Raw genomic sequence first — 26,788 nt, 5'->3', positions numbered from 1 at the left:
TAGTATACATGGGTCTCGCCCTCCCTATTTTCTCCCCCACAACAACCCTGTGAGGTAGGGTAGGCTGAGAGACTAGAATTAGAATGAGAATTTTATTATTACGGTCACAGACCAGTTCTGGGAGGCTGAGAGACTGTGACAGGCTCAGGGTTACCCAATGAGTTCAATGGGGATTTGAACCCTGGTCTCCCAGGTCCTAGTCCCAGCACAGCGACACCACCCTCACTTATTTGCCCTGTGTCTGGAACAGAAATCAGTCCAGCTAATGCAATCAGTATTCACTGTGGTTGCTTTCAGTACAGTACATAAATGGTACATAACTGGCTGCATTTTCCTCCCCGTTTGTCATTTTACTGCAAAGGAAATGCAACACAATGTCGCAACAATGTATTTTATGTAATTAATTGCAACCGCTGTGTTAAGTTATGTGATTTCACCATGGTGAAATCAGTAAGGTGTTTTGGTTTTTTTGGCAGAAGATGAACTGCAGAACAGAAACGCCGCTGCGTGCTGTTATTCCTGCATTGCAGCAGGTTGGACTAGATTGCCCTTTGGATCTCTCTCAGCCCTACAGTTTTATGCCTACAGGGCAGAATGGAAAAGGAGGCTGCCTTGCATGCTTCGTGACAGAGCCCCTGCTTGGAGGGGGTCCCAGGTTCAGTCCTTGGAATCTCCAGTTAGAAGGGTCTCAGAAAGCAATGGGGAAGATGCCTCTTAGGCAGAGCACAGACTAGACCACGCCATAGGGACAAACGGCATGGCCTGGAATATTGGAACCTAGTAAGCTGCCTTTTATACTGAGCCAGCCGACTGCTGGATTGATGATCTGCTTTTTGAGGATGCCCTCTTCAAAGCGGCTTACAAGCACATGCAGATGCAATATAAAACCATCTCGCAATATTAAAATGCTAGCCATTACAAAGATTACAAGCAAATCCCCAGCCAGCCGACAACGGCATTTCGCATCGTTTGTTGATTTGTTCGTGATTTATTTCTCCTTAGCCTCTATGTTATTATATAAGTGTTGTAGTTTTTGCATTATTATTATACCGTTTTGCATCCGTGCGCCAGGCGTGGTCTTGGTCTGGTCTGTGCACATGGTGCCTCTCACACGGTGCAACTGAAGCCTTTGAAGAAGGCAGCCAGCCTGGTTAATAGGCGGTTTTGTTAACCGCTCGAAAACTCTGCGTGCTTTTAGCTAAAACTAGAACCCAGCAGTGAGGCCTCTCAACCTCGTGTGTGGCCAATTATTCCAGGATATTACTAGGAGAACAGGCCAGCCTCTCCCAAACTGACGCCCTCCAGAAGTTTTAATTTACAACTCCCATTAACCCCAGCAAGCACGGCCGTTATTCCACCTAGCTCAATATTGTCTAAGCAGCCTTTCTCAAGCGTAGGTTCCCAGATGTTGTTGGACTACAACTCCCATCATCCATAGCAAGCTATGTATCAAACAGGTGCCATAGCTATTGTCTTTTAGGCAGCTGTTGAAGACCTTCACTTTTCCACAAGCCTTTTAATATTGGGTCTGGAATTATTTTTATTTTCTTGTTGTTGATTTCTTTTTCATGGGATGCAAATAAATGAATAACAAGGCCAGGACCCTGGGTCCAGTTGGCCACCCTAAGAGGAAAGCAAAAAAAGAGGGCGCAGCCTAAGCTGTATTACGCATGTGCTGAATGAAATTTTGTCATTCGCTGGCATACCCACTTCTCGTCGGCAAGATGCAAATAATAATAATAATTTTATTATTTATACTCCGCCCATCTGCCTGGGTTTCCCCAGCCACTTTGGGTTGCTTGCAGCACATTTAAAAACATAGTAAAACGTTGATTAAAAACTTCCCAATACAGGGCTGCCTTCAGACATCTTCTAAAAGCTGTGTAGTTCTTTATCTCCTTGACGTCTGATGGGAGGGCATTTAACAGGGAGGGTGCCACTACCGAGAAGGCCCTCTGCATGGTTGCCTGCGACTTAAACATAGCTGTCAAGAATCTGTATGAGGACTGTCCTGCTTGCCAGATGACAAGAGGGAAGTCTTTCCTCACGGCACTCTATCATTATTATCACCACCACCACCATTACTATAAAAAAGTTGCCCACTTGACATCCTCAGTCAGAGGAACTTGCACTTCCACAGGTTCCACATAACACTCAATTTTGTAAGAACGCCAACTTTTAGTGTGGCAGCACCTACACTTTGGAACTCCCTGCCTATTAATATCAGGCAGGTTCCTTCACTGTACTCTTTTCAGTGCCTGCTAGAAACATTTGTGTTTGGACAAGCCTGCCCAGATGTTTAGAAAGTAGATGCGAGTTTTAGTTGATTGCTGATAGGTACTGTATTAACTTCTTGAAAGTCTTAAATTATTGTTGTTAATTTTTATTACTGATAAATTATTGGGGTTAAAGAATCAAGAGGTGAATAAAGTTTATGAAATAAGTAAATAATAATAATAATAATAATAATAATAATAATAATAATAATAATAATAATAAGTTTTTTAAAAAATTCCCCTATGGTCGCAGGGTGGGTTCCAACATTAAAACACAATATTAAAACAGTTTAAAACAATTTGCAGAAATAAGATGGGTCTTAAAAATATGCGTTTCAGATTTCAAAATCACAGAATCATGGAATTGTAGAGTTGGAAGGGGCACCCAAGGGTCATCCGGTCCAACCCCCTGCAGTGCAGGAACCACAGCTAAACAATCCCTGACAGGCTGTCATCCAATCTCTTTTTAAAAAACCTCTGAAATGTTGCAGGTGATGTGATGGGGCCCCTCTCTAACCCACCCCCCTGGCCTATGAAAGCAGCTGGGTGACCCCCCCCCTTGCTGTCCTTGCTGATGACGGTACCACGTCAAATGATGCAGGATGGGAACTCTCCGGGGAGTTGACACTCCTGCTCTGGGGTTTCATTTTTTTATTTTAAAGCCACTTTGGGCTTGAAATGCCAGATAATTAGTAGCTGCTTGTTGAGAATTAAACCCACTGCATAGTAATTGGTTGCTCTGCTCCTCGTCTGCGCTCCTTTTTTCCTCCCTCCCCCTCCCTCCTACCCCGTCGCTCCTTTGCGTTAATGTTTATTAGGCATCCCCGTGTTCAGATTATGAGCAGATTATATGAGCACCGTTGGGATGTGGCAGGTTTTGAAGTGCAGAGGAAGGAGATCGGGCGATGCTCCTGGCTTGTTAAAATGTTTCGGCAGTGGGCCTGTTTTTGTCAAATCGCCAAGGCTGACGGTGAATAATTTCCAGGGCTTCTGATTGCACAGGGAGGCAAAGGGAGGGGGGAAGCCCCTATTTTTAGTGCTCATCAGTAGCAAATTGTGCCCAGTTCCGAGAAGGCACAATTTATCCGAGTGGGGTGGTAAAGGGGAGAGTATCCAAAAATAAGGGGGCTTGTAATACTCCTGTTCTGAGTGGTTTACATTCATTTATCTATTTGCAAGGATATTTATATACTGCCAATGCAAGAAAAAAAGATATTGTGCAATGAAATCATTAAAACATTATGGCTGAATGTCAGCTGGCCTGGAAGTAGAGGCAGCCAAGTGAGTCAGAGCATAACAAGAGTCCACAGGATCAGTCCCATAGTCCAACAAGTCCAGCATCCTCTTCTCACAGCGGCCACCCAGATGCCCCCAAGGGAAGCCTGCAAGCAGGATTAGAACACAAGAGCGCCCTCCTTGGAAAGGTAAAGGGGCCCCTAACCATTAGGTCCAGTCGTGACCGACTCTGGGGTTGCGGCGCTCATCTCGCTTTATTGGCCAAGGGAGCCGGCGTACAGCTTCTGGGTCATGTGGCCAGCATGACTAGGCCACTTCTGGTGAACCAGAGCAGCGCATGGAAATGCCGTTTACCTTCCCACTGGAGTGGTACCTATTTATCTACTTGCACTTTCACATGCTTTCGAAATGCTAGGTTGGCAGGAGCAGGGACCGAGCAACGGGAACTCACCCTGTCGCGGGGATTCGAACCACCGACCTTCTGATCTGAAAGTCCTAGGCTCTGTGGTTTAACCCACAGCACCACCCGCGTCCCTTTAGAGAGCGTCTGCGTCCTTGGAGAGACCAGGGTTCAAATCCCGACTCACTGGGTGACCTCAAGCCAGTCACTGCCTCTCAGCCAAATCTACGTCACAGGGTTGTTGTTGTTGTTGTTGTGTGGATGAAGGTGGTGGGGGGAGAAGTATACATGCCACCTGGAATGTCTTGGACGAAAGGTGGGACAAAAATGTAATAAATAAATAGATAGTGGGCACTTTGGCGGACTAAGGTGGCAGAATTGATGGTGGGAGCGAGGAGGATGGTGCACTGGAGCAGGAAAAATAATATTCCTTTCCCCAGAGAAGGCTGTCAAAGAACCGGTTCCTGTTGCCCAGCTGTGGGTGCCCTGCTGGTCCTCCTCCTTCCTTCCCTACCCCTTCTTATTGGTATGAAGGGGGCGGCAGTCCTGGTTTCTGCCAAGGGCTCCTCCTTCCCTGCCTCCCTCCCCAGCTCAGAATCGTAACATTCAATCAGCATTTAATGGGCACCTAGAATCTCTAATTAAGCCCCAGCCAGTCTTGGAAGAGCGTGCAGAGATTTGAGCTTTGGCACATCTCTGGGAAAAAAGGCTCCGCCTGCTTCGAGGCAAGCGATTGTAGTGAAGACCAGGGACGCGTGCTCAGGTTCAGGCAGAAGATCAGCCGAGCTGGGGGTTTTGTTTGCCGTTTGTTCTTCACTGCCAACTGTTGGGCAGTTTTGCCAGGCCACCTAAAGAACAATAAAACTATCAGTGCATACCCTTGTCTTCTGGCCTTCCAGAGGATGGGCTTTGGGAACACCTGGCCTCAGGAAACCCATCAATGGATGTTCATTGTTCGCCTCAAGGGAGGGGTGCTGGGTACAGTGGTACCTCGGGTTAAGAACTTAATTCGTTCTGGAGGTCCGTTCTTAACCTGAAACTGTTCTTAACCTGAAGCACCACTTTAGCTAATGGGGCCTCCCGCTGCTGTTGCACCGCCGGAGCACGATTTCTGTTCTCATCCTGAAGCAAAGTTCTTAACCTGAGGTACTAGTTCTGGGTTAGCGGAGTCTGTAACCTGTAACCTGAAGCGTCTGTAACCCAAGGTATCACTGTACTTGACTGTATATCCCAAGGATTATGAGGGAGGGTGGTATCCAAGTTGAGTACGTGACCTCTCCCTTAGAGTATTATGGAGGAAGACGATGTCCAAGTCCGCCTTTCCTTTTGAAGCAAAATGTCATTGATATGGGGGAGGAAATGCCCTCGCATGAAGTCTTGGGTTTGCAATTTTGGGAGAGGGGAGACTGCAGTGCTGGGGAGTGGGCAGGCTGGCGACACCCCCTCGAGTTGCCCTGCCCTCGCATGAAGTCTTTGGTTTGCAGTTTTGGGAGAGGGAAGACTGTCTGCTGTGTTGGGGAGCGGGCAGGCTGGCGAGGTCCCCTAGATCTAGAGGCCCTAGGCTTCAGCCTACTTAGCCTATACATAAATCCGCCCCTGCCAGGCACAGTGGTAACCATGGCAATCTTGGTTATTTTCGGCCTGGAGTGGTCACCCCTTGGCCACCTTTAGCTACCCGATACAATTGCATTCAATGGCGGGAGCGTGGGCTGCCTGTTTCTCGCTTGGGTCCAGGAGGTGGTGTGTTCAGAGGGTCCCCATCACTACTATGGCTCATAGACCTATTTTTCCTCCAAGCCCCACTTTTAAAGCCATATATGTCGTGTGTCTATAGCATGTCTGTGTGTGGACTTGGGAAACCAGAGTTGAAATCCCTGCTTAGCCATGAAACTTGCCAGGTGATCTTGGGCAGGTCATTGTCTCTCAGCCTAGTCTACCATGAAGGGTCGTTGTGAGGATAAAATGAGGAGGAAGAGAAGCAAGCACACCACCCTCAGCTCCTTGGAGGTGGAAAGATGGGATATAAATGCTATAGATAAGATAAGGGGAAGAAGCCAGTGGCCCTCACCAGATCCTGCACTGGCATATTTCCTTTGCCTCTTAGCATCTTCTGATCTGCATTGCTAAAGGGCCAAAGCCCCAGCACAAGGAGACAGTGAGGTAGACTTGAGTGGGGAAGATCTGTGTTCAAATCCTGAACACAGAGAAACGCAAAAAAACTTGGATGCAATTATCTAAGACGCATGTCGAAAAAGAAACATAAAAGAACTAAATGATACAGACTTCCAACAGATTTATAGTCGTCAAAAAACCGAGCTGAAGAAGGCGTGTACTCCGAAACAGGGCCCTGTCCTGGTTACCACTACTGAGCCGTACATCTGATTCACACTCCGGATACTCCTTTTTGGCCCCATTTGATCCTTTATTCTTTATTCTTTATTCTAATTTTATATAATGTGGACTCTTTTTGACTGCTATTGAGACTTGTATAAAACAATTGTTGTGCACTGGTATTTCATGTACCTTTGTACTATATCACTGTATATTTGAAACTACATTATTTCTGTACTTAAACGTTGTATCCAAACTTACCATTGCTTTAAAACTATCGTACTTACACGTTGTGTTTAAATTTACTACTAGCTTCAAACTGTTATTCTTAGCAGAATACACACGTTTTTCATTTCAACTCTTGAGTAGGAATTATTCCTTATATTGAAACTTTTGGCCAGAGTTCTTGATATATCCTTTTCAGTGCAAATCCTGATTCAGCCATGAAGCTCCCTGCGGATGGCCAGGGAAATGCTGAAATCTCTCTCTCTCTCTCTCTCTCTCTCTCTCTCTCTCTCTCTCTCTCTGAATCCAGCCTTCTTCAGTCTGGTGCCCTCCTGATGTTTCAGACTATAACTAAGCCAGCATGGCTGTGCTTCCTGTCACCCCACAGCATCACCCTCTTATAGTCCCAAACAACTGGAGGGCACCAGGTTGGAGAAGCCTGGATGAGAATAATGCTGAGGATGGGAAGGGGTGGGACAGGAATGTGACTGACAACCTGATGAGCGAATGCAAAGGTGGGCTGTGATTGGACGAGGGGTCATGTGGTTCTTGTTATTAATCAATCCAAGAGCATTTTAACACAAGGGGCAGACCCTCACCTTACCTTTAGAAGCACAGCCAATCCACATTTAATGCACTTGACTTTCCCCAAGGAATCTTGGGTGATGGGAATTGTAGCTGTATGGGGGGAACTACAGTTCCCAGGATTCCTTGGTGGGGGGAGTCATGTGCTTTATAGGTGCTTTAAATGTAGGGTGTGCACTTGCCCCACGAGCTATCGGATACCGGTGTGCAAGAGCTTCATATCTGTTTTTTGCAATGTTGGCAGTGCTCAGAGTTGCTGGGACTTCTGTGTGTGTGTCTGAACCTGTTCATGGACACATGCACAGGAAGAGACGAATGTGGCAATGGAGAATTGCAACTTTAGCATGGGGTGGCAGGTATCGCAACGGAGAGGCACACTGGTGTGGAAAATCACTCTTGAACCAGCTTCTCCCCACAGCTGTGAATGGAAGCTTTCCTTTCCTCCTCTTACTTAGAATCACAGAATTGTAGAGTCGGAAGGGGGCCACCAGGGGTCATCTAGTCCAACCCCCTGCATTGCAGGAATCACAGCTAAAGAACCCCTGACACATGGCCCACCCCACCTCTGTTTACTTACTTCCAAGGAAGGAGAGTCCATCACCTTCCAAGCGAGTCCATTCCACTAAGTCAAACCGCTCTTACCATCAGAAAGTTCTTCCTAATGTTTAGTCGGAATCTCCTTCCTTGTCATTTGAATCTACTGATTTGGATCCTACCTTCTAGAGCAGCAGAAAACAAGCTTGCTCCACGTCTCATGTGACAGACCTTCAGATATTTAAAGAAGGCTGTGCTGCACCTCCCAGTTATTCTCTTCCACAGGCTAAACATCCACAACTCCCTCCCCATTCCTCATGATGCTTAGTTTCCAGGACCCCCCCCCCTTGGTTGCCCCCCTCTGCACCCTTCCAGCTTGTCAATACCCTACTTAAACTGTGGTCTGTGCTGGAGTGCAGATCTACTCTTCCTTGGCTGCGTTCATACTATACATTTAAAGCACATTCAATGCACATTCTTTCCCTCTGAGGTTTCTGGGCAGTGGCGGACTTTGGGCTTTCAAATTTCAGCTGCGCCAAAATTTGGGGCCCTCTACCCTCTCACTTTCCGTTCTAAGTCATTGTTGCAGTGCCCCCTGTGGTGCCCTCTCAGCTTGGCACCAGTGCAGGCAAACCAGTCGCGCTGCCCTAAAACCGCCCTTGTTTATAGTTTACACCACTCAGCACAGTTACAGTTCCCAGCAACTCCTAGCAAACGTATGTTGGCCAGAATTTTTTAAAGTGGCAAATGCAGCCAGCCGGGCTGTTGGTTTAGAGTTAGTAATATTCAAGGCATGGAAGAGACATTTGACTCAGTTTGCATTTTAATGTGAACCAGTCTAATTCAGCTGCCTGAAAGAATCAGTAATTGGGGGATGCAGCTGTCCTTTGAAATTCAAACTCCTCTGACCAAAATATCTCTACAAAAGATGGGTCTCTTAGGGGGAAGCGGGCATGAAAATGCAAAAAAAAATGCATTTGTTTCCATAAAATGTGTATACAGTATTAGGCAAAAATGCACACAAAGAAGGGGGAAATTGAGAAAAATCCTCGATAAAATGCAGCAATTTTTTAGTGAGGGTTTTTTTAAACAATAGCAAAAATTTGCCCATCCATCCCAAATTATAACCAAGAATGAAATTGCTTTTGAGGAGTTGGCTGTCCACTTGAAAGGCCTTTAATTTTCTTCATCTTCAGAATCACCAAATGATGTGATTTGTTCATTTTTCTGGGGTGCGACACCTGAGGAAAGTGAGGAGCTGAAGTCCTGTGGCTACTTCTTCAAGGGAGAGTTTCTGGCGTGAGCTCAGCTCTTGTGGAAACCTTGACCCCCCAACCCCGATCCCAGCATTCTGTAGTGCGAGGGTATTAAACTCTGCACATCCTCATGGGTAGCCTCCTCTTTATTTATGCAGGGAATGGGCTTCCCTGAGTGCTATTGAAGATCTGTGCAAGATCACAAATTGGCTGAGATCCGAACCCAGGATCTCCACCCATTTGTCTCCCCCAGGCAGTGATGCGTTAAAAGCTGGCACCTGCCTTTCTTCGCAGACCCTCCCTCCTCCATGATTCCAGTGAAAAGATGGGAGCTGTCCAAAGTAATGAAATCCAGGAAGAGCTGGTTTCTTTAATATATAAATCATCTATAAAATAAAAAAATAAGCTGGCTTATATTCAGTTTCAATTTTCCCCATTGACAGGAATTCGATTCTCTGGTGTAGCAGCAAATCGATCCCCATCGGTGGAAGTCATTAGCATCTACTTGCGCCAGCAGTTTCTACCCACAGGCGGAGGCCAGATGGATGCCAGGGGGGTCCCTCGCCTCATCTCGTGCCCCCGCCCACCCACTCATCCACCTCCCCCTCTTCTTCCGCAGCCCAGCCAACCTGTTTTGCTGCTTCTTAATGTCATCGTGTTGACAAGCTAAGCGATAAGATCAAATAAGGCTTCTCCGCTGCTGAGAGGCGCAGTGGTGCATCTTGGGAGATGATGCTCCAGAGGCTGGAGCGAGCGCCTCCAACCTCAGCCTTCTTAGGACCTCAGCTGACCTTGGAAGCAGAGGCAGCCCCTGCATCAGCTCTGCTCTTGTGGCAGGGCAGGCCCTTAAAACTGGGGCACTCTAAAGAGTGGGTGGGTGGAGATTTGGATTCTGAAGGCTGCACGCAAGTTTGAATACATTTGCATGCACCTCTCTAATTTGCATAACACTCGCTGTTTGTCTTGAGGAGTCTCGCCTCCTGGCAACCCTGCTCAGCAACCCCACTGAGTTCTTTTTGTCTTTCTGCAAAGCTCCACACGTTTTCTAAATGATTCTCATAGCCACAAGGACTAGAAGGGTGCCTTTCAAAATGAAAAAAAAAAAAGGGAATTGGATGCCAGGTACTGAGGCCGGCACTAGGACTGAACATTTTGCCTCCGTGGCCCACCTAGTCCAGCATCCTGTTCTCTCAGAGGCTAGTCAGATGCTTTTGGGTAGCCAGAAACAGGACATGAGTTCAAGGTCCTCTCCCACTGCCTGCATCCCTGCAAATGGTACCCAGAGGCATACTTCCTCCATCAGCACAAGTGATGATGCACAGAGCTAGGAGTCTTCTACCTGTGTGGCCTTCTGCCTGTGGCTTTCTTCAAGATGAAAAATGTGCTTCAGTTTTTTGAAGGGTCTTGTCAGGCGCTGAATTCACAGGTCGATGTGGTTGCTTTAAATCAGTCTTTGCCTGTCGGTTTCCAGTGATCTTCCAAGCCCATAGGTGAAATTTAACCCCCGTACCTCTTTGCTACCTTGCTGGGTGAGGGGTACAGGCAACGACGCTCCTCTAATCTTTCAACATTTTCCTCCCTCCCTCGCTGACCACAACCTCACTTAACCTGGTGTTGAGTTTGGGGTATGGATAGTGTCTGGAAATTATTCACCCTAGTGTGCCATGCAGCAAACTGCTTGATGCTGTCTCCCATTATCTTGCCAAATGAGAAGGAACATTATCCAGGGTGAGGCTCGCAGGGGAGCTGGAGCTGGTCACATTCTCTTTAGCATATAAGTGAAATCTGGTACTCTATAGCCGCCAACCTCAATGGCTTCGAAAGGGGTTTAGGTAAATTGGTGGACAGCAAAACTATCAGTGGCTACTAGTCATGAAGGCTATATTCTACCTCTCCAGATAGAGGAATAATGCCTCTGAATACCAGTTGCGGAGAATTACAAGTTGGGAGGCTGCTACTGTGCTCAGGTCCTGCTTCTGGGCTTCCCAGAGGGGCATCTAGTTGGCCACTGTGAGAACAGCCCCCCCCCCTTTTGTCTGATCCAGCAGTGCAAGGCTCTTCCTACGTTCTGATGTTCCTTCCTACCTGTCATGGTGGCAGAGATGCTTGCTGATATAAGAAGTGGTTCTGCACACACTATGGGAGTTAAGTAATGTTGTTGTTTAGTCATGTCTGACTCTTAATGACCCCATGGACCAGAGCACTCCAGGCACTCCTGTCTTCCACTGCCTCCCACAGTTTGGTCAAACTCATGTTGGTAGCTTCGAGAACACCATCCAACCATTTCATCCTCTGTTGTCCCCTTCTCCTTGTGCCCTCCATCTTTCCCAACATCAGGGTCTTTTCCAAGGAGTCTTCTCTTCTCATGAGGTGGCCAAAGTATTGGAGCCTCAGCTTCAGGGTCTGTCCTTCCAGTGAGCACTCAGGGCTGATTTCCTTAAGAATGGAGAGGTTTGATCTTCTTGCAGTTCATGGGACTCTCAAGAGTCTCCTCCAGCACCATAATTCAAAAGCATCAATTCTTCGACAATCTGCCTTCTTTATGGTCCAGCTCTCACTTCCATATATCACTACAGTGGTACCTCGGGTTACATATGCTTCAGCTTACATACGCTTCAGGTTATAGACTCTGCTAACCCATAAATAGTACCTCGGGTTAAGAACTTTGCTTCAGGATGAGAACAGAAATCGTGCTCCGGTGGCGCAGCAGCAGCAGGAGGCCCCATTAGCTAAAGTGGTCTCCAGGTTAAGAACAGTTTCAGGTTAAGAACGGATCTCCGGAATGAATGAAGTACTTAACCCAAGGTACCACTGTACTGGGAAAACCATAGCTTTAACTATACGGACCTTTGTCGGCAAGGTGATGTCTCTGCTTTTTAGGTTTGTCATTGCTTTTCTCCCGAGTACCAGTCTATTCTGGCTTGGTCAGACCCCACCTGGAGTCGTGTGTCCAGTTCTGGGTGTCTTAATTTAAGCAGGATATTGACCAGCTGGGATGTGTGCAGAGGAGGGCAGCCCAGATGATCAAGGGTCTGGAAACCAAGCCTTATGAAGAACGGTTGAGGGACTTGAGTCTGTTTAGCTTGATGGAGGAGGAGACGGAGAGGTGATAAATCTCTTATGACTACTCTGTTTCAGGGCTGCAATAAGTCAGCCACAGAGCAAGTGGCGAAGTTTTTGAATATGGCCATCCGCATTTGACCAGTTATAATTGCCTGATATATATGCACATGCTGTGTTTGGCATTATTATTCTGGGTTTTACAAGTTGCATCAGTGTGCATTTTTAGCAGTGTTATTGTCAATTGTTATATGATGGTCATTAGTTGCCTCCACGGTTGGAGGCAGCAATGCTTCTGAATACCAGTTGCTGGAAACTGCAGGAAGGGAGATTTGCTCTTGTGCTCAAATCCTACTTACTTGTTTCCCATGGGCATCTGGTTGGCCCCTGTGAGAACAGGATGCTTGACTTGATGGGCCATTCGCCTGGTCCAGCAAGCTCTTCTTATGAGGCACCGCTGCCTGAAACCTTGGAGAGCTGCTGCCAGCCAGTGCAGGTGACACTGAGCTGAGTGGACCAGTGAGCTGCTTCTGTGCTTCTTAATGCCATCAACACCCCATATACTTAGGTGGCTTAAATTGCAAATGATTCATTCATTGCTAAATAAAAGCAAATTGCGGAGCCCACGTCCTTCCTTGCACCCTCGACATCCATCGCCACCCTTCGAGTCCTCTTCTCCGTCCCCCCGCCTTTCCTTCTGCGCTGCTCCTTAACAAGCCAGCCTCTCTCCCTGATTGTGCTTTCCCTGTCAAGAAGACCGATGGCTGTTCTCTGCTCTTAACCCCATTATCAGCACACTGCTCCTTCTCCTGGTCTCAGGGAAGTAGCAAATGGGAAATTGGATTGTGTGGGTGCTTCCTCCAAGCCTGGGGTGGGAGGAGGGGTGGGGGGGAAGGCCCGATCCTTTCCTTCGCACGTGCACATCCCATTTTCTTCATGGGTCTTGCGATATAGACTGGGGTGGAGGTCCTGATCCCCCCCCCACTTTCTCCTTTTTGGACTATGTCGAAGCACATAGGAAGTTGCCTTAAACAGTGTCAGATCTTTGATCCATCTAGTTCATTACTGTCTACACCAACTGGCAGCAGCTCTCCAGAAATTCAGGCAGGAAACCTTCCTGACCTTCCCCTAAAAATAAAATAAAGTAAGAGTCTAGTCCTTATGATTCTGAACAAAAGGATGAAATAATAGCAGCCTTATATTGTATCAGACCTTTGGTCCATCTAGCTCAATACTGCCTACACTGACTGGCAGCGGCTCTCCAGGGATTGGAGTCCTTCTTGGCCTTACTCAGAGATGCCACTGGGACATCTTCTCTGCCTCCGTGGCCCTTTGCTAGATGTCAGATGGCTGCTGCGGTTGTTCGAGAGTAACCAGGCAGGACTCCAAACCTGTGTTTTACAGGTTTTATTTTGGTGCAAACAATTTACAGTGAAGAGCTCCAAAGCTCATGTCTGGCTCAATCGCTAGCAGAATCCAGGAGTGGTCTCTTTTTGGACCTCCCACAACATAAAAGTTTTGTTACCCCCAACCTTCTCCTTCCCTCTTTGCGCCTTAAGTTACTGCGCAGGATGGGCAATGGCAAGGGCGTGTTTCCCTCCTGTCCGGCTTGCCCAGGAGCGGTGTTAAGGCTCCCACCAGCATCCTCTGGTCCTTGCACCTCTTCCCCACTGGAGGTGGGGTTTTCCTCCTCCCCGGAAGAGGAACTTCTTCGCAAGATTTTCAGAGGCTCCCTGTAACACAACTGCCCTTCTATTCTTCGCCTCTGAGCCAAGGGCAGTTCCCTGACACTAGATACATCTCTATGTATGGTACCTCGTTTTACAAACTTAATCCGTTCCTGATTCCGTTCTTAAACCAAATCCGTTCTTAAACCGATGCACCCGTTCCCGCCGCCAGTGCCCTTCCATCATTCGGATTCTGTTTTTAGACCAAGGTTAAGTTCACAAACCGGGACACTACTTCCAGGTTTGCGGAGTTTATAAACCAAATAGTTCGTAAACAGGGCTGTTCGTAAACCGAGGTACCACTGTATTCCTTTCTGCATGAACACACAATCCAGATTTTTAACAGTGAGCATTAGGAAATCCATAGCAATGCTTGTGGGGATTCGGCTGCATTATGCGCTCTAAAGCAGCCTTCCTCAACATGGCGCCTTCCAGATGTTTTGGAGTACAGTTCCCATCAGCCCCCTCCCAGCACCACCATTTATTTCTTTAACCCCCTCCAGAATTAATACTACCTGATTTTAATAAAGCCTCAAAGCAGAACATTAGAAGTATCGGTAAAAGCACAAGAAACTAAAATCAACACTAAATGATCAAAACATGTGAAACGTCGATTGGGTGAACTTGTTATCATATCATCTGTGCTGGCTCAAGGGGCAGATGGGAATTTAGTCCAAAACGTATGGGGTGTGGGCACCAGATTGGGGAAGGCTGCTGCCAAGGGGACTTTGGTTTCATGCGGAGATCTCAAGGCTCCCGGTGTCTTCTCCAAGATTGAAGCAGATTTTCATCTGTCTCCACGCACACCCCAAACACACAGAAACCCTCCCAAGACAAATCTGGGGTTGCCATAGCAACTTCTTTCCCCTTGCAATTATATTTGTGGAATTTCTGATCCCGGGAACCTGCAGCTCGTTTGTCTTATCCTTCCTCTGTTGGCAGAAATGGCCATGTGTGGTTGCTTTCACATGGGCCAAAGACCAGTTTTTGAAGCAGACCTCTCTCTCCCCATCAGCCTCCACCCATCTTCTGACTCAGCCACAGCAAGTGGCTTTGTGGGCGTGCAGACCCCATCATCCTCTCCCCAGTTGAACATAAGAACATAACATCAGAGGAGCCTGCTGGATCAGGCCCAGCATCCTGTTCTCACAGTGGCCAACCAGATGCCCCAGGGGGGAAGTGGGATTTGAGCGCAAGAGCACAGCAACTGGTATTCAGAAGCGTTGCCTCCTCCCCTAGTGAAGGCAGAGCAGAGCCATCATGGCTGGTAACCACTGATAGCCCTTTCTTCCACGAATCTGTCTAATCCGCATTTAAAGCCATGCAAGTGGATGGCCCCCACTGCCTCTTGTGGCAGTGAGTTCCATAGTTGAACAATGTGCTGTGCCAAGAAGTCCTTTCTTTTACAGATAGAAGGATGGCTGATAAAATGATGGGACTTGGCTGAGATGGCAAGGCTAATGTGTTTAATTAGAGAAAAATCCTTACTAACGTTTGTTAAGGCTTGAACGTTTCTTGCGGACTTTTTGCGTGAAAGAGAAAATGAACTTGTAACATCTGGGTTTGAAGATTATAGAAGATAGAACGGTCGGATCTTAAAGAATGAATATCGTTTGTAGCTGCAGAGAGCCAGGAGTCCTTTTATTTTACTCTAGTTTTTTCTTTCTTTTTTCCCTCTTACTTTCTCCTCCTCTAGATTTCTCCTTTTCTTGTATTTTCTTCCTTCTGACTTTGTTCTCTTTTAGACTAAGCAGCTGTTTTATCTCAGTATGTTATAAAAAAGATGCTTTGCAGTGGGTATGTATTTCTGTATATCTTTGAATAAGGATCAATTATGAAAATTTAAAACAAACAAAAAAGAAGTCCTTTTACTCATCCTGAATCTCCCAACCATCCGCTTCGCAGGATGTCAATGAGTTCTAGTGCTGTGAGAAAGAACGTTTCTCAATCCACATTTTCTGTGCAATGCCTAATTTCATAAACTCATTGTGTTGCCTCCAACTCACCTTTCCTCTAAACCATGGGTAGGCAAACTAAGGCCCGGGGGCTGGATGTGGCCCAATCGCCTTCTCAGTCCAGCCCACGGATGGTCCGTGAATCAGTGTGTTTTTACATGAGTAGAATGTGTCCTTTTATTTAAAATGCATCTCTGGGTTATTTGTGGGGCATAGGACTGTGGCAACAGAAACTGATGGACTATGCGGAATGTGCGAAATTGACACATAAACTATGTGACAAGGATAACTGTGACTTTAAAGAAGAATGGGAACCTTTTACGAAGTACTTAAAGAAACAAAATGAACTGGACTCCTTGGAAGGTTTCGAATAAACATTCACAAACTCCCTTATTGATAATATACAGACAGATAAACTGAGGATCTCTGCAATTTTATAACATGCAGAGAACAATATGTGCTGAGAAACCAGAGAGAGGAGCTGAGGGAAGTCTGGGGTGGGTGAGGGGTGTGTGTTTCTTTTGGGGGGGGGGATGAGGATGATGTATTTTTGATAAATTGTTATGCTGAAATTCCATTTATTTATTTATTTATTTATTTATTTATTTATGGGGCATATGAATTCATTTATTTTTTTCAAAATATAATCTGCCCCCCCCAAGGTCTGAGGGACAGTGGATTGGCTCCCCGCTGAAAAAGTTTGCTGACCCCTGCTTATAAACTTAGAAGTCCCAAACCTTGCAACTTTTCCTAACAGGCGAGTCGCTCCATTCCCTGGGTGTGTCCCCAATCCTCTGCTGGGATTTGTTAAGGCATATTGCTGCAGGGCCGATGAGGAAGGCAACCTTCCACCTGAGCCAGAAGCAGTTTAGACCAAGTCGGAGCAACGCCACATCTAGTGCAATATTGCTCCTTATTCTGTTTCTTCCACACCTCTAATCCTTACATTCTTTTTCTCATTGTTTTTTCTCCCCCAGAGCTCCTGGGATCAACCAAGAGGGTGAATGTGAATTTCCAAGACACTGATGGGTAAGTAGGTTGAAATCTGTTTATCCATTAGCACCAGTGGGGTAGCGGTCCAGTGTCTTGGGGGTGGGGGGTTTGAAGGGCTGTTGCTATCTCTGCAGCAGGGTCCTTTTCTCCAGCATCCAACAGGTGCCCAGTGAGCAGGAAAGGAAAGGGGAGACTTTTAGCTACCATATGATCCAAGGATCTAGGAACTTGGAAAAGGCAAGGAAAGCAAGTCTTATGAGGAACGGTTGAAAGAGATGGGGATGTTTATCTAGAGGACTGAGAAGAGGGGTTATGTTAGGCCAGGCTTCCTCAACCTCGGCCCTCCAGATGTTTTTGACCTACAACTCCCATGATCCCTAGCTAGCAGGACCAGTGGTCAGAGATGATGGGAATTGTAGTCTCAAAACATCTGGAGGGCCGAGATTGAGAAAGCCTGTGTTAGGCATCTTCAGATATCTGAAGGGCTGCCACACAAACATGAAGCAAACTTGTTTTCTGTAGCTCCAGAGGGAAGGATCCTAACCAATGGATTCAAGCGATAGGAAAGGGGATTCCTTGGGAAGCCCAGAGCTTTGTCCATTGGTCAAGGCTTCCTCCAATCCTGTCAGATCCTGGACACAGCAAGACAGTAGCCATTAAGAATCTGTCTGTCTCCCACAGATGGAAATAGTTAATGGTTAAGAGATACTTTTTTTTGTGGGGGAGGGCTGGATAGTGGCTTTCCCCCAGACATTTGGAACTACAACTCCCATCAGCCCCCAACATCAATACAGCTCCGCTGCCCGAGACTGATGGGAACTGTTGTAGTCCTCAAAATTGGGAGGGTAGCAGGCTGGGGAAAGTTTCTGCCTAGGGGGCTTGCTCCAGCTGTGCATGGGCTCAGCCAACCTCACAGGGTTGTTGTGAGGCTAAAACAGGGAGAGGAAGAGAATTGTGCTCCTTGGAGGAAAGGCGGGATAAAGAAGGAATAATAAAAGAAAGAAAGAAGTGGATGGAAAGGCTTGCAGGAGGGGAGCATGAAGAAATTTCTCTTTGTTCTTAAGACCCCCTTGTGTTGCCTGCATCCAGTTTTGCAGAGGACCTCATGAAGCTCTCTCTGTGGCCTCCTCTGTACATCACAAGCACTGTGCCTGGCCTCCCCATGACTTAAGGTCGTTAAAAAAAGCCTGCTGGATCAGGCCAGTGGCCCATCCTGTTCTCACAGTGGCCGACCATTGGGGAACCTGCAATTCAAGGATTCAAGCGCAAGAGCCCTCTCCCCGCCTGCATTTTCCAGCAACTGGGCATTCAGAGAAGCAGAGCAGTAGCCATTGATAGCCCTCTCCTCTCCTCCATGGTTTTGTCCCATCCGCTTTCAAAGCCATCCAGGTCGCTGGCCTTCACTGCCTCCTTTGAGACTTGGATCTTGAGTGGTGCGTTGCACTCCATCCCACTCTTCAACAAAAGAAGGAAATGGCGCAAAATTTGAGAGAACCATTGTACAACCCTGTCTGAGTTGTGTGATTTATGCCAGGCACAGAATTCCGAAGGCAGAATTCTTAATTCTGTTCGCTGCACGTGCCTGAAAGGGGGGGGGGGGAGAAGCAATTCTGCTGCCTCATGAGGTGACCTCGTTTGCTTCCCATTGAAGTGTATTCCTTTTCCATTCCTTTCTTGATATAAGAAAGCTGCTTGCAGCTGCCGGGGCCCAGGTAATTTCACTGTTGTGATGACTTGCAGGAGATGAGAGGAGGCAATTTTTGCTGAGATGGAAAATAGTACAATGGAGCAAACTCTCCCCCCCCCCTTCTCTGCACTCCCCAGGTGAGATCTCTGTGAATTCAGGTTAGTGTGTCCTTCCGGAAAACCAAAGAACATAAGGAGAGCCTGGCTTCCAGATCAGGCCAATGACCCGTCTAGTCTGGCATCCTGTTTTCACAGGAGCCAACCACCAAATGGCATCAAAACAGCAGCAAACACAAGCTCTTTGTCCAGGTTTTGGGGCAAATACCAGGGGATGACTATTGGCTTTATGCTTCAGGGCACCTGACTGGTCTCTGCAGAAACCAGGATGCTCGACTAGACAGGCTTTTGTTCTACACCTGTAGCAAACCATACATTTAAAGTACAAAATTTCCCCCCAAGAATCCTGGAAATCATAGTGACCCCTAGCAGAGCTACAGTTCCCAGTACCCTTAAACTACAGTTCCCATGATTCTTTGGGGAAAGTCACGTGCTCCAGAGGAAGGGTGGGATATAAAACCTCGTAGGGTTCAAGATGGTTGGATTTAGGGGAGGTGCATTGTTAGGTCTAAAGCGCTCTACAACTCGGGACGGGGATACCCAAAAGATCATGGCGCCCCTTATATACCCAGTCAATCATGGCTGTTTGCAGGCTGTCTTGAAGGCACCATCTTCCCAGGAACATCTGTTCCCTGCAATGTAGGCATTGGGCTTTTAGTGTTGTGGCACCAGCCCTTTGGAATGTTGTCCCCTTAAATATTAGACAGGTGCCACCTCTGACTTCTTTTTGGTGGAATTGGTCATAAGCCGCTTATATTGTTTAATAATCGCTTGTTTCTTTCCATCCTGGGCTCCTTTATTTATTTTATTTAGTTCAACAAAATTATACGCCACTTCATAGTTTTACAAAACCAACCCCTAAAGCGGTTTAGAAAAAAAATAAAACAATAAAATTGCCAACGATAATTTGAAACTTTTGAAAAGTCAAAATAACAATGGACTAAAAACAAATTAAAATTTGTGCCAACCTTCTACATATGTGGATGGGCTTGCCTAAGCAAAAAAATGCTTTTAGCAGGGACTGAAGAGAGTACAGTGAAGGCGCCTGTCAGTTGTTAAGGTCTTTGAACTTGGCCCTTTGAGAGGAAGGGTGGGATATAAATTTAATAAATAGTCGTAAATAAAAAGATCAACTTCTGGAGGGCTCCAGGTTGGGGAAGCCTGCTTTGGCGGAAGAGAACGGCTCTGTCCTCTCCTGGGCAGGTGCCACCTCCCTTTCCAAGCAGCCCTTGCAGACGGCTTGGCAGGCGGCAGGCGGAGGAGACGGAGAAGTAAATGAGTCTTTGCTGAAAGACGAGGGGGCGGAAAGGGGGGGGGACGCTTCTTCCATTAGCTGGAGAGAGGCGCAGACTCCCACGCAAAGCTGGGCTCTTCTGGCTTCAGGCAAGGGATGGGTGCTCAGCACACAGCCTTTTCTGGCCCTGTGCAGGCAGGGGAGAGAATAGGTCTCTTTGGTCAGTATCCTGAGCAGTCTCACAGAGACCAAAGGCCGCCCAAGCAAGGAGCCATGTGTGTGTCTGAGAGAGGAAGGGAGAGAGAGAATACCTCGTTGCGTTGTATCTCAGTGCGCCAGCTGAACTGGTGCCATCACTGTGGCGTTGCAGAATATTCGTTAACGGTTGCATTTCATACCCCACCTTTTCCTCCAAGGAGCTCAATGCAGAGTATACGGTTGTTGCTTTTCCTCTCTCCCCACTTTTGTTTTATTTGGTTATTTAACAAATTTGTATAACCACCTGTACCCGTAGGTCTCAGGGCGGTTCACAACATAAAAACGCAGAAAAACAAACCGAAATGGCTCAGTGGAGAGGGATATTTTTGCTTTACTTGTGGAGTGATCTAAGGAAGAAAAATAACAGGAACAGCCTCTCTGCTGGAAGCATTTCGGAGGCGCCCAAGTGCGTTTCTCACGTCCTCCCCATGGCCCCCAGATGCACAAATCCCAGGGAACGCTGAAATCCAGGCTTCTGGGCAGCTTTCCTGGAAAGAGCGAGAGAGACAGATTTGCTGAGTCCCATTGCTCTCTCTCTCTTTGTGTGTATGTGTGGAATCGCTACAATGCCAAGCAGACCCCACGAACCCTGTGCTAAATTGGGGCATTCCTTAGCAGCTATAACAACTCTGCTCTGGTTTACATCTGCAGAGTTTGGGTCTGTGCTTTTATGGAAATGTTTGGAAAGCTGCGTGCGTCTTCCCCAAATATCCTGGGATCGAGATATGACTTACGTGCACACATCCAGCCCGTAATCCTCATCACTGCCTCTCTGTCCAAAAAACCCATTGGTCATTTAATTCTTTAATTTATTTTTAAAAGTTTTCTGTCTTCCTCTTTAGCCCCAAAAGGTTCTTGGAGCAGCTACCCATTGTTTAAAAGCAGTAAAACGATAATAATCTGGAAGTAGCAGCGAGAGGCAAAGTTGTAGAGCAGTACCAAATCCGGTTTAATCCAGGATCTAAAAAATTAAGCTAAAAACACATAGATAATTTTTAAGTGTGTGCCGGTCAGCGGGGAAAGTATTTCACTGGCGCCAAGATAGACACCCGGGTCTTGGCAGGCCTCTCCTGGAAGGTCAGCATCTGCCTCCAGAGGCTGGGATAGCAAGGAAGGACTGGTGGTGATGATGATAATTAAATTTATTACCTGCTCTTCACCAGCAGATGCCAGGGTAGGATGCAACCAACTAACACTAAAGCCAGTTAAAAAATGATGACCTTAAAATCTGTGCACATGCTTGGGAAACCATGACACAGAAACATCAGAAACTGGCTTCTACTTGCTTGGACTCTGAGCCTGGACCAGCCCGGGATACTGTTTTGGTTGCTGCTCCCTTGAGGTTACTCCTGGCCAGTTGCCTGCTTCTTCAGGAGCCCAGGGAGAACAGGACAGCAGTATGTCCTGGGGTAGCTAAATTGGTAGATTGTGAGACTTAATCTCAGGGTCCTGGGTTTCAGCCCCATGTTGGGCAAAAGATTCCTGCATTGCAGGGGGCTGGACTAGATGACTCTTGTGGTGCCTTTCAAGTCTACCGTTCTATCATTCTACCTGGGTAAAGGGTAAAGGGACCCCTGACCATTAGGTCCAGTCACGGACGACTCTGGGGTTGCGGTGCTCATCTCGCTTTATTGGCCGAGGGAGCCGGCGCACAGCTTCCGGGTCATGTGGCCAGCATGACTAAGCCGTTTCTGGCGAACCAGAGCAGCGCACGGAAATGCCATTTACCTTCCTGCCGGAGCGGTACCTATTTATCTACTTGCACTTTGACGTGCTTTCGAACTGCTAGATTGGCAGGAGCAGGGACCGAGTAAACGGGAGCTCACCCCGTCACAGGGATTCGAACTGCCGACCTTCCGATCGGCAAGCCCTAGGCTCTGGTTTAGACCACAGCGCCACCCGCGTCCTGGGTGCATGCAACTAAAGATAAGAACATAAGAAGAGCCTGCTGGATCAGGCCAATGGCCCATCTGATCCAGCATCCTGTTCTCACAGTGGCCATCCAGATGTCTCAGTGGCAAACCCACAGCAGGACCTGAGCAAAAGAGCATTCTCTCTACCAGTGATCCCCAGCGACTGGTATTCAGAAGCATTTCTGCCTCTGGCCATGCATGGAAGGAGAGAGAGCGCATAGAGTGTGGGAGCCAGGAAGGATCCTGGGGAGGTCCTTCCCTTAGAGTTGGGGTTTGCGGCAGAGAAAGCCTTGACCTGCTTTTGTGCCAGCTGTACCTGGGCAGTGCATCTCCTGCTGATCTAAGGAAAGGGGAGAGAGCTCTGGGAGCTCTGAGCTGGCCTGAAAATCTGAAGCAGGGCCAAATTTAGCAAGGGTTACCTTTTTGTGGGGCTGCTGCTTTCTGCATTGGTGTGAACTGAGAGCTGGGGAGTTGGGCAGGGCAAGAGGAGGTGGTAGTCGTGGTGGGAAGTCTCTCTGGCACTTGACATCTCTGCTTTGCCCCCTTTCCTTGCAGATTCTCTGCCCTGCACCACGCGGCCCTCAATGGCAACACAGAACTCATCTCCCTGCTGCTGGAGGCTCAGGCTGCTGTGGATATCAAGGATAACAAAGGCAAGCACAGGAGAGAGACTCCTAGAAGGAATGCAGAGAGCGCCTGGGGGTGGGATTTGGGGAAAGGTGGGCGGGGCTTTGATTGAGTGGGCGGGGCTTTGCTTTGGTCATGGTGGGTTCTGGAATTGGGGAACTGAGCTGTACTACAGCAGAGAACAAAGAGAGAGAGAGAAAGAGGCAGATCTCACAAGGTGCTGAAGGAAGTCCTATGGTCTTTTTTCATGCCATGTGTCCCATTTTTAGAGGAGAAGCTGTTAGTCTCTTGCAAAGAAAACAACCTTAATGACGGCGGGTGGGGCGGGACATGTGTACGTACTATGGCCTAAGACTTTTTGGGCTGCATTCCACTCCACCAGAAGCATGCAATATTGCATAGATCATGATTTGAGGTGTGCGAGGGATTGTAAACAGTGAGGGCAGGAGGAAAGACAAAGCAGAAAAGTAGAGATAGTGATAATGGTTATGTTACACCTCCACACAAACCAGGTATTGATACCACAGGCACCCTGGCATCGGTAAACCAGTTAACACATGCAATCAGCCTCTTGATGAATTGCAATTCAGCTGTTTTTCACTGGTGCCCCCACTCTGTTCCTCTATTCCTTTATGGCCACCTTAAGGTCAGCTTTGGAGTACCCCCATGGGCTTGTGGCTATTGCCAGCTTTGAGGTCAGATTTGTGCCCATCTACACTATGACCTTAATGCGTTTTTATTATTAAGAACCCTTCTTTGGAGGCAGCTGGAACAAGCCCAGCAAATATAATTCAACCAGTGTGTCATCAAGTTGCAAGTGGATCCCACCAGGTCCTAGTATATTAACTACATGTGGTTTGGGCAAACCACAGTTTCCCATATTCCGATACTGTGGTTTGTTTGAGGTGGCTGTTGGACACTTCCAATGTTCTCCCTGTGCCTTGAGAAGTTTTCCCAGTTCTTTTGGATTGAGTTATGCCCCCAGAAATGAAGGGTGGTTTCAATGCTAGCATTGATAATCTCTCTCTCTCTCCCCATCCCCTCCTGGATGTGGTACAGGGATGCGTCCCTTGCACTATGCTGCCTGGCAGGGTAAGAAGGACCCCATGAAGCTGGTGCTGAAGGCTGGCTCTTCTGTGAATGTTCAGTCGGATGAAGGGCAGATCCCTTTGCACCTGGCAGCCCAGCACGGCCACTATGATGTGGTAAGGGGCAAAAGGGGTGGGGAAGGGGGTCCTGCCTAGGGATAGATGAATCTGTCAGTCTCAAATTCTCAGCGCTTCAATGTGAAATCCTCCCGATAAACACATTTTTGCATGCATTTTTGGCTGATAGATATCTTTTGCAAGCAAATTTTCCATTGACTGCAGTGCAGTTCTGTATATTATTTTAAGTAAGATGACTTTTTTTTTTGCTCGTTTCCCCCCAATATATGCATTTCTGCAAGCTTTGTTTGTCTGGAGAAATTCGGAGGAGAGCCAATTTTGAAGGCTGACCCTGTTTCAGTTTGTTTATTGGTTTGAGAAGCGCAAATGAGGTTGTTTTTCATTGAGGTGCAAACAAAACCAATTTTCTCCCTCATCTGCGCCATGCCATGAGAGATGCATCTTGTTCCAGCTCTCTGGGGGTGGGAAGAGAATTTTACTTGCCCAATGGCATAGAGAATTTGACTTGTCTTTGACTTGCAAAGGGCCCATAAAATCCGTAAGCAAACCGTCCCTGCAGATCCTGGGCAACATTGGGGTCTGGTGGGGAGTGCATGGCATTGATGGAGGTGGGGCTTACATGTGCCCTACCCCTACACCACATGTGCCCTACACCACATCCAGTGTGGTATAGTGGTTAAGAGCGGTGGACTCGTAATCTGGTGAACCGGGTTCGCGTCTCCGCTCCTCCACATGCAGCTGCTGGGTGACCTTGGGCCAGTCACACTTCTCTGAAGTCTCTCAGCCCCACTCACCTCACAGAGTGTTTGTTGTGGGGGAGGAAGGGAAAAGGAGAATGTTAGCCACTTTGAGACTCCTTTGGGTAGTGATAAAGCGGGATATCAAATCCAAATCCAAACCCCTGTTCCCTTATGCCTGCCCCTCTGCTCCCTTATTGGGCTTGGCGCATAAGTGTTCAGGTGAAGGCCTGAACACACCAAATGTTATTTGCCTCTCCTATTTGGACTCTCCCTCCTGCTGGAGTGGTGTGGGAAGAAACCCCTGGGAAGCAGCTCCCCACACCCCACCCAGGACACTCCAGCAATGCAGACAGTGGGCTGAGAGATCGAATCCTCTATCTGGTGGATTTTGGCCCATGACTCCACTCAGCGTCTGCATTTTGTTGTGCCTGCCTCTTTTTCGCTCTCTCCATCCCGCAGTCAGAGATGCTCCTCCAGCACCAGTCCAACCCCTGCATCCTGGACATTTCGGGCAAGACCCCGCTCGACCTGGCCTGCGAGTTCGGAAGGGTTGGGGTAAGTCAACCGGCTGTGGCGGCATAAATTGGGGGTGAGCGCTTGAGGTGGGGTGGGGTGTGTAACCAAATGCTTCCCTGGGAGAAGCAGGAGGTTGACTTCCTGCCCTCTTCCTGTAGGCTCAGTGGGAGAGAACACACCAGGAAGTCCCAGCTTCAACCCCCAGTGGCTTCTCCAGGTGGGGCTGGGGAAGACCGCTGCCGAAAACCTTGGAGAACCGCTGCCAGTCAGTGTAGACCAGGCTTTGCCAATTTTAGGTCTCCAGCTGATTTTGGACTACAATTCCCATCATCCCTGACCACTAGTCCTGCAAGCTAGGGATGATGGGAGTTGTAGTCCAGAAACAGCTGGAGACCCAAGGTTGGGAAACCCTAGTGTCGAGAATACTGATCTAGATGGGCTAGTGGTCTGACTTGGTATGAGGCACCTTCCTTTGTCACCATGTAGTGCAGCCCTCGTTCAGAACGCTGAGGACTAGAACCTTGCTTTGTTTTTTTATGAAAAGGGCCATAGTAATAGAGCACCTGCTTTGTGTGTGCAGAAGGTCCCGGGTTCAGTCCTGGCATCTCTGGAGAGACTTGAGTGAGACTCCTTGCCTGAAATCCTGGCAAGCCATTGCTGCTGGTCCTTTGCAGTCAATCTTGAGCTCTGGCTTGGAATCAGGTGGCTTCCGTTGTCCCTCGTGCTGCTTCTCCTCCAGCCACCTAGTTATCTCTCCGTTGGACTACTGCAATGTGCTCTATGTGGGGCTACCTTTGAAGGTGACCTGGAAACTACAACTAATCCAGAATGCAGCAGCTAGACTGGTGACTGGGAGCGGCCGCCAAGACCATATAACACTGGTCTTGAAAGACCTACACTGGCTCCCAGTACGTTTCCGAGCACAATTCAAAGTGTTGGTGCTGACCTTTAAAGCCCTAAACAGCCTCAGCCTAGTATACCTGAAGGAGCGTCTCCACCCCCATCGTTCTGCCCGTTAACTGAGGTCCAGTGCTGAGGGCCTTCTGGCGGTTCCCTCGCTGTGAGAAGCCAAGTTACAGGGAACCAGGCAGAGGGACTTCTCTTAATGTTTAATAGGTTATTGTATTTTAGTGTTCTGTTGGAAGCTGCCCAGAGTGGCTGGGGAAACCCGGCCAGATGGGCGGGGTGTAAAAAAATCATCATCATCATCATCATCATCATCATCATCATCATCATCATCTCTTTTGCCCCTCCAGGTAGTGCAGCTGCTGTTGAGCAGCAACATGTGTGCCGCCCTCCTGGAGCCCAAGCCAGGAGACATCACCGACCCCAATGGGACCAGCCCCCTGCACCTGGCCGCCAAGAACGGCCACATTGACATCATCAGGTATGCCCCCTTCTGCCTGGCGTCTGGGGAGGGGTAGAAGAAGAATGGCATTGGCACAGTGCACAGAAGATGGATATTAAACATTAAGTGTTTGTCGTGGGGAGATTTCATCCTCCGTTTCGTAGTGCCTGCAGAACCGCCAAGGTGCCAGTCAGCTTTCAGATATTTGACAAATCTCCTGGGCGTCCAGCCAGGATCTGCTCTCCAGGCTTTTCAAGGTCTAGGTGCCTGCATCTCTGTCTTGGCATCAGCACTGGCAATCTGACTGGCCGGCCGGCTTTCCTGCAGCATAGGATTATCCCTACCCCCCCTCCGCTCCTGATGCATTAGTGGCTGAAATTGCAAATCCCAAGACTGCCGGGTCCACCTCTCATCTCTTGTGTGCGCCAGTGTGTTAGGAAGGGAGCCGCCCTGCGCACCCCGCTGGCACGCAACTCACTTAGCAAATTGTCTGCAGCCTCCGCTGCGCTAATCTGGGGCTTGTATCTCAGCAGGATAGCAGCTGCTAATCTTGGCCTCTGGAGGCCTCTCCCACAGCGCTTAGGATCATTTGTGAGATTTCCGTG

At 48.0% G+C, this 26,788-nt stretch overlaps 1 protein-coding gene across 3 annotated transcripts in view; it reads left to right on the top strand.

Annotated features, from left to right (window-relative positions):
* Nucleotides 1–26,788, top strand: part of CASKIN1 (CASK interacting protein 1) — a 116,232-nt gene that overhangs the window by 54,883 nt on the left and 34,561 nt on the right. For 2 of the 3 annotated variants that reach the window (XM_083473948.1, XM_083473947.1), the window contains exons 2-6: nt 16,563–16,614; nt 22,342–22,439; nt 23,473–23,618; nt 24,779–24,874; nt 26,092–26,222. In XM_083473948.1, the coding sequence (XP_083330074.1) occupies nt 16,563–16,614; nt 22,342–22,439; nt 23,473–23,618; nt 24,779–24,874; nt 26,092–26,222 (523 nt within the window). Of the gene's footprint in view, nt 1–16,562; nt 16,615–22,341; nt 22,440–23,472; nt 23,619–24,778; nt 24,875–26,091; nt 26,223–26,788 lie in introns of those variants that run through there. The other variant, XM_083473949.1, reaches the window with a different exon arrangement.

The sequence above is a fragment of the Podarcis liolepis genome, assembly GCF_965112155.1.
Source record: "Podarcis liolepis genome assembly, chromosome: 14".
NCBI classification, from domain to species: Eukaryota; Metazoa; Chordata; class Lepidosauria; order Squamata; family Lacertidae; genus Podarcis; species Podarcis liolepis.
This window is presented reverse-complemented; position numbering and strand designations above follow the sequence as displayed.